Source organism: Penaeus monodon, chromosome 10 (genome assembly GCF_015228065.2).
Source record: "Penaeus monodon isolate SGIC_2016 chromosome 10, NSTDA_Pmon_1, whole genome shotgun sequence".
NCBI lineage: Eukaryota > Metazoa > Arthropoda > Malacostraca > Decapoda > Penaeidae > Penaeus > Penaeus monodon.
The window spans coordinates 22,959,397-22,971,896 of record NC_051395.1 but is presented as its reverse complement, the minus strand read 5'-3'; the positions used below and the strand labels follow the sequence as shown (position 1 = coordinate 22,971,896).

Genomic DNA, 12,500 nt, shown 5'->3' with positions numbered 1-12,500 from the left:
AAGAAGAAGAAGAAGAAGGATATGCATAAGAGGTGTACTCACCTGAGTATTCTGATCACAGAAAGGCAGGTCTGATGGGTGACACTTGCTGCCGGGTCGCTTAATCGCCCCATGATTACATTCCACAGTCGCTCGGTGCATTGCTGTGATAATCCCACTGGGGTGAACTGCTGCTCATACTGAGGGCAAAACATCAGACCAAAAGATATAGTAAACCTACTATAACACCAAAAGTATAAGATACAAAGATGTGATAAAAGAATTACTGAGATTGCATTCCCAATTCTAGGAAAACATTGGGATGAAATTACTTACATACAACCATAACTACATAAAGCCAATAAGGACAAACACATGGTACAAAAAATATAAGCCAGAATCATGAACAAAGCAACAATAAAAATTAAAAAGGGGTTTAAGCCAAGCCAGGGTTTCTTGATATATACAGTACAAAAAACTATAGTACTAGCTATATACACATGATTATGTAGTGATCTTTTGCATTTGTAAGCTATCTCATTTACAACCTCTCTTTCTCCATTTCTGTAATCTATTCCAATTAATATTCATTCCTAAAATTGTCGCTACCTCAGAGTATTAACAGCCTGAAGCTCAACAGTGCAGTTATTTACATGTCTCATATGTACAAAATGTATGCTAAGTAATTTTTTTTTCTGCTATCCTCTTTGAACCTACCACAATCACATATCTAAGTATGAAAAAGAAAAATATATATATCAGTTTTTTTATGAAAAGAGGAATGTCAACCATTTCAGTGTATTGCATTCTGAAATCAGACCAATCAGAATGGCAAGAGATACAGAGATTGAGTACTGGAAAGAGAGAGAATACAAGTTACTTTCCTTTTCATCAATATATATTCCAGATTTCCAAGAAGTTGATTCTGATATCTGCATTCAATTTGGGAATATAATATGGCTCTCTATCTCTTACAACAACAATCCTTTCTAAATCCCAAAGAAAACCAGCAAATAATCCCTTCATTTCTGCTGTTAAAAAATAAAAAATAAAAAATAAAAGATCTGTCATTAGCCAGTAGCAAGGGCATTATTGATATCAAATTGCATTTTCTCCTTAAAAAAAAAAAAAAAAGTTTCTGATAGATTTGAATTAATATATTGCACGATGCCTTAGAAAAAGTGCAGAAGAGAAATGGCAAAATCACATACCCAATAATATATCAAATAAAACTGTAAAAAAAATTAGTGACTTAATTCTATATACATACTTGCTTTTCCAGTGCAAGGGATAATACTAGCATTTAATGTTTTCAAATTCCAGTTCAAAGTACCAGACTCTCAACACAAAAAAGCAGACAAACACATATTGTCAGTCTGGAAGTATGTGGTATGAGAAAGAAAAAAAAAAGAAGAAAACAAGAGAGGTATGGAAACAGAAACTGTGGGAAGCAAAATGCTAGCCTTTAGAAAACTAATATGAAATGAAATATCACCAGTAGACTATAACTTACAAAATGAAAACTAGTATAACACAGAAGTAAATACTGGGATGTTAGTAGAAACTCAACCTCAATAATTTGACAGACTTGTAACCAGACCAAGCTGGCAAGGCTGTGGCCATGCATACTACTGGCAGTACCCTCCTAGCTGCCAGATCAGATCAGTGGATGCCAGACTACTGAGGTTCTTACTTTACTACTTTAAGCAATTAGTCTAAACCTTCAAGGTCTAACTAATCATTCAATCCAATCATTAGAAAATGGATTGTGACAATTCTTATAATTTTTCCTTATGCTCTGCATCCACGATAGAAGCTGTATAATAGTGACAAACTTTTGCACAGCATTTGCATATTGGATTTCCATTTATTTATTAGCAGAAAACAATACAAATTAACTGATAAATTCAGAGAGAGAACATTTCAACATATATCCCTTAAAAAAAAATTGATACCTACCCATATATCCATTCACTAAACACAGTGTTTCTCATCTCAAACTAAAACTCATGAATAAGAATGAACACCTCAACTGTGCAAGATAAGGAGTAGTGTCTATTTACTTTTATTTGCATATCTTGTCACCTTGAATTCTCAACTTACCCTCAAAAATGAGTCTAAACATCAGGGAAGGACAAGCAAAAGGTTACCTCTCATGCACTACTGAGGCCGCCTGAACACTCCCAGATCTACCCCCATTCAAAGAACACCATCTCAGGGTGAATATACATAAGCTCAATCATTCTAACATTGGGATTCAGCATACTTTTTTCCTCTTTTTTTATATACAATGCTACTGGTTAAGCTCAAGATATGCTGCTTATGAAAAAAAGGTGACAGTTGTTCAGAACAGGACTACATAAAGCAATGCCCTGGCCTCTGTAATCTGCCTTCTAGCAAAGGCCAACAAACTTTCCCACATATATTTAGCAGACAGAGCTTAGACTAGTTCCTTACTTGACAATAAATAACCTAAAAGGTCAACAAACTCTATCTTGCCAGAATATATGTGGTTGCAATTTGTTAGCCTTTATCAGAACACAGAGTACAATGTGTGTGTGTGTGTGTTTGTGCGTGTGTGTGTTTGTGGGTGTGCGTGTGCGTGTGCGTGTGCGTGTGCGTGTGCGTGTGCGTATGCGTATGTGTGTGTGTGTGTGTGTGTGTGTGTGTGTATGTATGTATGTGTATGTGTATGTGTATGTGTATGTGTATGTGTAAGTGTATGTGTATGTGTATGTGTGTGTTTGTTTGTTTGTGTGTGTGTTTGTATTTGTTTCTGTTTGTGTGTGTGTGTGTGTGTTTGTGTGTGTGTTTGTGTGTGTGTGTGTGGTGTGTGTGTGTGTGTGTTTGTGTGTGTGTTGTGTGTGTGTTGTGGTTGTGTTGTTGTGTGTTTGTTGTGTTGTGTTTTGGTTGTTGTGTGTGTGTTGTGTGTGTGTCATGTATGTTTGTGCATGTGTGTTTGTGCATGTGTGTTTGTGCATGTGTGTTTGTGCACGTGTGTTTGTGTGTGTGTGTGTGTGTGTGTGTGTGTGTGTGTGTGTGTGTGTGTGTGTGTGTGTGTGTGTGTGTGTGTGTGCGTGCGTGTGTGTCTGGGTGTTGTGCATAAGACTTCGGCTAAAAGTCTTAACTAAAGAATATGAATCTGCTATACAACATAAATAAACAGATAATCATAAAAATCATGAGTGATATTTACTGCGCGAGTGATGAAAAGGAAAGGAACTACCAAATAAAAATAAATAATTAGACAAATGGATAAACATATCAATAACATAACAAGAATGCAACAATCTTAAAAGTCAGACATATCAAATAATTCTTCAGTGCACTGTCCAATGACAATGACCATCTAAGCATTGCATAGAGAGCATGCCGAGTACCAACTTGGACGGCAGGAATTCCAGTGGGGGACTGCTGCACTCTACCAAAATTCCTGGTGGGTGCAACTGTACTGAACTGGAATTACAGAAGAATGCAAACTAGTGGAGAGGTTAACTAGTGACTGACTATTTACTCTTCTATGCATCACCTGACCTCTGATTATGTCATTTCAGAATTAAGAAAAGGTAAACACACATGAAGAGATTTACAAACAGGTCACTGCTCAGAATAGGATCACATTAAGCAACACAACATATTCAGCAAGGGTTTGGACTGGTTCTCTATTTGACAATAAATAACAATTATGAACTCCACTAAACAGATTATGCATAATGGAAACTTGCTTGCCTTTCCCAGAAAACAAAGGCCCTAAATTAGTTAATGAATTTATGCAAACATACGCTATATCAGGTGACACTAACTAGGACTTTAAGTAGATATTTTTGAACCTTAGAGTATTGTTTTATATGTTCTTTATGGCCATGACCTTTGCTCTTTCCTATTTTTGCAAGGTCCCATTCTGAACATTTACTAACATAAATGATAATCATACAAATAGATGAAATACTACACAAATAATGATGATGAAGTACATATTATTTCATACTTTAAAAAGAAGTATAGTATATCCGAAAAAAAATGTCAAAACCTGGGATCATAATGTTGGACATTAACATAGATAATCAAATATTCTGATTTTCTAAATCTAAATCAATTTTAGAGATGATTCTGATGCGTAGACTAAAGATCATGTCTAACTTCTTAATCCCAAAGAACCACAAACTCTCTTGTCTGTCCATCCATTCGCACAACATTCATGATTCTTCTTGTTTCACTATAGCAATTTGTAATTGTTAGCACTTGAAGAGCTCAGTTTTATCTATCAGAATATGTATATTTCACAGAGTATCAGTAGAGCACAAATTTGAATAAATCATCATAATTACCCCTCAAGTATGAATGAAAAAGGGGAGAGAGAGGATTATGAATATATATATAAAATAAATATAAAATCATTTTTCTATTATTTAAAACAATAATATGTGCATTTATATCTATTCACTGATATCAAGATTATTTATAAGACAATGACATAACTGGAGCCAAATTTGTAACACATAATAGTATGGTGTGAGGAAGGGTAACTTGGTAAGAGGAAATCTATTTCTGGCTGGATGAAATATGCCATACAGAACTGAATTACTACTTCACACTCACTACATTTCAATCATAAGAAGACAGAGGCAGGAAATACAAATATATAATTGGCTCAGGCAGAAGATGGCCTTCTAGTGAAGTAAGGGTATGGAGGGGGGGGGGGGGCAGTGGATGTAGCTGGAAAGAAAACTTGCCAAACAGTACTAGATATGTTAGTAGACACTGCATATAACTTATTCATAATTTAAAAATTCCAGGATAAAATCCCTCAGTTTTTGACAAGCCTGCCATGATCATAGCAAACACAACTGTGCACACATTGTACAATTAACTATGATCATGGCTAATTGGGATTAACTACTTATTTGCCTGACCAACTGCCACTGCTACCCAATTCCAATCTGTTTTTTACTTTGCTTAAGCAAATAAAAATTCGGAATGTTCACACCAGGTCTTGTATGTAGTGAAACTACTTCCCAGTAATCTCAACCTTCATTTTAGCGAACCAAAAATCAGGTGAGTAGGATGGGTGGAGTAGAAGGGAAACGGTCTCCAGTGATAAAGTAGAGTCCAGGTACACTTTCAACAATTGCCCAAGGCTCTCTGTCATCTTCTTGCTTAGTTTCTACTGAGTGAAACCTTAAAACCTATAGCCCAGCTTTCAGAAATTTACCTTTGCTGTTCACAAAGCAGAACAAAAACTGATGCAATCACACATTAAATCAAGACAGGAGAAGCCAACCAGGCAGTGACAGGTCTAAACATGTTGGGCATGCTTCCTCTTACCCACCTGTCAGGTGTCACATCCAGCGCATAAGCTTCAGTTGTAGTGACTAAAATTGTCACTTCTATGATGGGTATCACCCATCATAGAATCAGTGGCCTGGTTATTTCACCAATATAAAAAGTAACAGACTCATGAAATCCCCCAAAATCCTTATGAGATTTAGAATCCCTTGAAAGCAATAGCCAAAAAGCATATTTGTGCAATGCAGTCAGCCTCAGGACTTCCCATCCATCCCACAAATGAGGAACAAAAGAAAATTATGGCAAGGTATTCCCTCAGACTTACTAGCTTCACAGTAAGACAAATAATTAATGCAAAAATATTTCTTCTCCCACTTTGCAACAACCCAAGTAGGCCTAATGCACAAAATAGTAACTGAGAAAACAAACAAAGCATCTCTTAAACTCATCTTCCCCAAACCCATGTTCAGGTAATTTGATTTACAGGACAAGCCAACACAAAGTACACACTATTTTCTAAGCTTGTACTGATTATACTGTCTCTGTCTTGGAGATATACAAATCTATTTCACTTAAGATAAAAAATAATAATAATAAAAATAAATAAATAAATTTATTAAAAAATAAAAAAGCAGGCCCTTGCCAAGAATATGACATGGACATTTAATGATATCATTCTTAACAGGGTAAATCAAAGATTGTAAAGACTGAGATCTTAACAATACTGTAATCATCAAAATATTACCATCTGCTTTAATATTAAACAATATCACAATACATGATTACCACCACTATAGCAGATGGATTTATGGAAATCCTTTACAGTACAAATACACTTGCCAGAGACTAAGTCCCACTTGTCACAAAATTGATTTAACAAAGTTGCCGTGACTGGGCATGCCCTTTACCAAGGGGAGAATTTAGGGGGGGGGGGGGGTTGCTCCCCAACACACCCCAGGCAAATACTGTCTTCACATTGGTATGCACATGAAAATCTGGAGCATCAAGTGGACTCCAGCTGTGAGCAGTTCTTTCTGTATTTCTTTTCCTTATTTATGGTGTTACCATTTATGTCCAGATAATTTCTTGTAATGACAACATCAACTTCTTGTCCTCTACAAGAATATCATCTTTAATTTGCCTTAGCTTTGTTAATCAATACCATAAAGATTAACCAGATTTTAAATCACAGGAGAGTTAATCAATAACTTATGTCTTTATTTTCAAATTATGAGAATTTTTAAGAATCAATCAGTATCATAAACTCTATCAAATTTGGTATCAATGGATTTCTCATGACGTCTAGTGTGCATTTATAGTGATTTTAGTTGGTGATAGACAACAATACTGATTACTAGACCCAATAAGTAGTAAGGCATGAAGTATTATTGGGAAATTACTTATAGACTTCTGCCATTGTTAGTGGCCTATGGAGGTCTTCAACCCACTCCCAGGAATAAAAATTTCTTGCCATATCTGACTGGGTTAAGATCATGCTTGAGCAGTTCTGGGTGATACCCTTATGAGTGACGGTATACCTGAAGTGGAGGTAACATCCCTGGCCACGGGCTCTATCCCCAGTAACAGTGCAACACATGAGAGTTTTCAGACATTCAAACTATGCTTATCCATTGATTTCATGGACTATTTTCCTATATCTAGTCAATTGACATCAACAGGAGTTCATTGATGCCACTTTAGGCTATGGATATATTCTAGAAATTTAAAATCAGTAATCAAATTGACATCTGGATATTGATAGTAATTAAAATTGTCTTTTTATCCATAAACAATATCTTTGTTTTGTTTCCTGTCTTCTAAAGTTCCATCACTTGTCATGTACATAAAACAAGGAAAGTAACCAAATAAAATCACAATAAAGTACCAATTAATTTAAATTACACGACTATTATGTAGACTGTAAGGAAACCAGTCAGAGTAAGACAGAGAGAAACAAATCATTACAAAAAATATAATAATGACCATCAAAATCACAGCACAATAATGAAAATGAAACTAAATTAAAATAAAGCAAATATAAAAATTAATGAGAGCAATGCACAGACATAGAGGGAAATAGAGACACTGCCATCTTATTGAGCTTAATAAATAAGTGTAAAGGTGCTCTGGCCTCATATTTACCATGAAATGATGTAAAAATCTGCATATCATTGCTCAAAGACTAAGTCCTTGTGGACTTAGTCTTTGAGCACAGCCAGCTCTTAATTTCTATTCTCTATAAATTGGCACAAAGTGCTAATAAAGGGGGTGTACAGGGGGGGGGGGGGTGCTTACCCCTGGTCTAGAGAATAAATAGGGCTAAATTTTGACAATGACAATCAGGTTTCCCCAGATAGTATTTATATCATTGGATTTATTCTCATGTGATGAGAATTTGATGATCATTTCCTGGCATTCACCAGCCAAAAATATTGATGTCATGTGATAAGTCCCGATAGTAGAGGAGGGTAAGAAATAGATCAGGGAAATTACGAGGTAAAACAGCCTGAAACAAGAAGAATGGAGAACAAAAATGCATAACACCAGCACAAAAAACACTTAAAATATGTAAATGAAACTCTACGGACCCCCCGCCATCTTTGAAAACCCATTCTTCAGTAAAATCTACAGGATTTAACATATTCCAAATCCCCCATGGTAATTATACAAAACGTCCTAACCAATAAACCAACCTAACCTTAACACAGTGGGATTTATACACTATGATCTAGACTCCCTAGTCAGGGGGCTCTGCCCCTGGACCCTCCTGGTAATATATATATGCCCAGCCAGAGGGCTCTGCCCAGTAGATCCCGCTGGCTTTAATACAATATGATCTATTTATCTAATATTTCTCACCAGCGTTTGTCACAGAATGGTGTCAGTCGGCCTGCATGCACAGAAGGTTAGCTTAACTAATTATCAAAACAAGTAAAAGAAGTGTAAAAAAATTAAAAGAATGCATTAAATTACATTAATTAGGAAAAACAGACATTCATAATTACAAAGTAACCATTCTCACACGCGTGTAGTACTACACAAACTTCTTGACAGACTGCAGCAATGAGTACCACAGCCACATTTGTTTTGGTCCTCGCAAGGGAAACACGTTGGGGACTCAGAAATGATGGGTCAGTCTTCTCTCTTCTCTGTCATGTATCTCTTTTATTTTCGATTTGTGCACCTTTTGCCTTAGATGAAGTGTCTTATTTTTTGTCACAGTAAACACTTCATACTTCCTTTCTTTTACTGTAATCCTGATTGTCATAGACAGAACATTTTGGTTTGGATATTTAGGCTCGCATGAATCCCCGGTTTTAAGTCTTCATTTCTGGAGGGTGCATCGCTCTCAGTAATAAATACCAATATAATAAGAACAAAAAAAAGGTAGCAATAAAAACATAAAAACAGCAAAAACTCACCTTCGATGCAAATTCCTTCAAAAGCCGAATGAAATCTTGGTCACTCCCTGTCTCTAAAAGCTTCAAGACCGACTCCTCCATTTTTTCTCCTTTCCTTCTACCCTGCTTTACTTTCCTTCTTCCTTGCCTTTTTTTCTTTCTTTCTATTCCTTTTCTCCTTTTCTTCCTCTTCGTCGCCTATTCTCCCCTTCTCCTTGCCTTTATCTTCACACTTCCCCTTCTTTTCCCTTCCTTTCTTCCTTATCCTCCTATTCCTTCTCCCTTCTTTTCCTCTTCCCTTCGTCTTCCTCTTCTTCTATACTTTCTCTTCTTTTCCAATTCTTCCTCTTCTTCTCTTCGACTTCCCCTACTCTTCTCTCTCTTTCTTCTCCTTTGTGAATCAAAATCTTCTTCCTGCCAAATAGCACTAATAAGGCTTCCCGGAGGCAGACACACAGACACAGACACTCCTCTCCGAAAACAGCAGACAGCTTGTAAACACTGCGGCTATTTTCACCGTGTGGGGGGGGGGGAGGAAGGGTGTTCGCGATCTCTCATGTCAAGCAGTTTTGTTTTTATGACGTCACGATGTCGTCCCATTAACTAGTGGAGCTTATGCCTTTTTCTTGTTGAGATACTTTAAAACAACAAAATATTTGATGATCAAGTGGTTTAAGTGGTGTTGTGTTAATTCGTTGGTCTCTTTAAACAGTATGTACTACAGGTGGACTAGCTGTGACGTCACAATATCAACCTAGCTTGACCTTAGGGACCGCGAATATTCTCCTCGGGTTAGGTGGAGTCACGGATAGGGATGTATCTTTTTACTCGTAGTTATAATAGTTTATTATATCATTACAGTTATCAACATTTTTGTTTCTTTTTCTGTGTGCATGTATTTGTCTCTTTTGTCTTGTTTAATACGTCAGATATATGCTGTTTCTTTTTTTCTTTCTTTCTTTTCCTTAACAAGTAGAATCTATTATAAAAAAACATATATTTCTATTCTGTTTTCTTTCTGTTTTATCGCTCTATCACAATTAATTCCATATGCCTTTAAAAAAAATTATGTGGGTGTAACCACTACTAAGAAAATAATATTTTGTAAGTACATCAGACTCTAACAATCTGGAGTTGCTGCATTTATTTTTTTAAGATTTACTGGAATAACAACTAGTATTCATATATCGTGAATATAAATTTAATCAAATTTTCTGGATTATGGTGAAATTAACCCATCTCTGTCACAGAAAACGAAACTTAGGGATAACTGTTCTTAAGTTTTGGACAGTATTACCACTTAAAATATTTGAAACAGATGATCGAACTAAATTGTTCACATGCCCCATTTAATGTCTAAAAAGATGCTAAACGGACTCAATTGTTCAGACAGCTAGAAAGCGAATATTTTTATTTTTACAACACGCAAATTAGCGTTTATATATCCTTTTCAATAAATACCGCAACGGCATAATTAATTACTAAAACTACCTGATGTTAGAGTTGAGAATTTAGACTTAAAGTATATAATTTTATGCACACACACACACACATGCGCGCGCACACACACACACACAAACATACACTACACACACACACACACACACACACACACACACACACACACACACACACACACACACACACACACTCACTCACTCACTCACTCACTCACTCACTCACATGCACGCACGCACGCACGCACGCACGCACGCCCGACGCACGCGCACACACACACATTTTGATTTTCATATTTTTTATCATCATCATCATCATTGTTATTATCATAATCATAATCATTATCATTACTTATGTCAGTATCATTATCACTATCAACATCATCATTATTATTATTATAATCATTATCATCATCATTATACTTATCGTTATCATCATCATTATACTTATCTTTATCATCATCATTATCGCCATCATTAATCAATCAATCAATCAATCAATGGAGCTAACACCGACGAGGACACATAGCTGTGCTATGAATTGTGGACTTGCCAGGGGTGAATTCAGATTGCCCTGTCTTAGTAGGAGATCAAAGATCCATCTCAGAGGAATGTGAGCGAAAACCTAGCCTGGTATGCTGAGTAATGTGATGCTACGGTAGTTGCTAGTTCCGTGGATCCCCTTTCCCCTTCCAGAGAGGGGGAATGCCACCGGACTGCAAGATGGCAACGAGGACAGCAAGCAAGCCCCATGCCATAGGTTCTTCATAAGCCTTTAGTAGTTCGGCAGGGGTACCGTATATGCCCGCAGCTTTCCCACCCTTCAGCTTAAGAGATCACCTTCCTAACTTCGGCCAGGTAGGAGGTTCTTTACTGATGAGTGGATCCGGCAGAGGGATTTCGACATCTGCGGGAGGATCTGCTTGATACAACTGCTCAAAATACTTAGTCCGACGTTCACGAACATAACATGGTCTCAGATGATTCCATTGAGTTCAGTTTCCCTAGGGTTTGCTAAAGAGGACGAAGCTTATTTACTAAGAAATGGACTTTAACCTCCACAACAAGATTCCTGATGTGCTGTTGCTTGTCTCTTCTCAGCAGTTTCTTATCCCTCCACACCAGAAAACTGGAGAGACGGGGGTTTTAGTTTCATCAAAATTTTTGTTTTATTATTACTATAATCATTATTGTTATTATTATAATAATAATTGTCATCATTATTATCATTGTCATCGTTATCATTATCATTATCACCGTAATCATTATTATTTTTATTTAATTATTATTGTTATTATTATTATTATTATTTTATTTTATTTAGATCTGCTAATTAATATCAAACACCGGGTCACTACCAGCGACCTAGGGTGATTGAAATTTGAGGCAATGGAACAAAAACATGCACATAACATTTGCAGCAGGTTTCCCGAGTGCATAGCAAAGAGGTACATTATCTCATTATACTCTTCCCTTGTCCATTTAAGTCTTGTTTTCTTTTGATTATTAGTACAAAAATGGTTGAACCGCAGGGCCAGGGGTGGGAGCTATCCCGTCCTAGTGACCTGGCGGTTTTTACTAATGGGAGAGGTAGAATCAGTTCTGCCCTGGGGGATGCGCCCCTTGTTGATCCGTGTGACGGGCGACGCTTTATCACCCACTTCCTAGTCTTACGTGAGAGGCAGGATGCATTTTAGCCCCACTGCCAAGAAGCTGGACATCCCGCGCTAACCTCCAATTGGCATGTCCAGGTCCCCGCGGGCACGGTGTTTGACGAACCACTTAGCGTCTTGTGGACATCATGTAGCCGACTAAGTTTTTATACTTTAATTTTTCGTCATTATTATTATTACTATCGTTATTTTATTATTATGGATATTATTAATATTATTATTGTTATCATTATCATTATTCATATTTTTATCATCATTATTATGATCATTATCATCATCATCATCATCATTATAATAATGATAATAATAATAATAATAATAATAATAAAATTGATTAAAATAATAACAATAATAATGGTAACAGTGATGATGATAATAATGATAATAATAATGATATTAAAGATAATAATGATCGTCATCATCATCATTATCATAATGGTAGTAATGATATCATTAATGATGATAATAATAATATCACTAAATATAATGATAATAACAATAATAATAATAATATAACAACGATACTCATAATAATGATAATAATAATAATAATAATAATAATAATAATAATAATAATAATAATAATAATTTATATTATTATTATTATTATCATTATTATTATTATTGTTATCGTTATCATTCTAATAATAAAAACAACAACAATAATAATAAAAATAATAATAATAATAGTAATAATAATAATA

At 35.7% G+C, this 12,500-nt stretch overlaps 1 protein-coding gene across 3 annotated transcripts in view; it reads right to left on the bottom strand.

Moving 5' to 3' along the window:
* Nucleotides 1-9,182, bottom strand: part of LOC119577947 (synembryn-A-like) — a 24,014-nt gene extending 14,832 nt beyond the window's left edge. For 2 of the 3 annotated variants that reach the window (XM_037925635.1, XM_037925636.1), the window contains exons 1-2: nucleotides 8,688-8,890; nucleotides 43-179 (exon numbers count right to left, since the gene is read on the bottom strand). In XM_037925635.1, coding sequence (XP_037781563.1) covers nucleotides 43-179; nucleotides 8,688-8,768 — 218 coding nt within the window. In that variant the 5' untranslated portion in view covers nucleotides 8,769-8,890. Of the gene's footprint in view, nucleotides 1-42; nucleotides 180-8,687 lie in introns of all 3 variants that reach the window. The other variant, XM_037925637.1, reaches the window with a different exon arrangement.
* Between the last annotated feature and the right edge of the window lie 3,318 nt (nucleotides 9,183-12,500).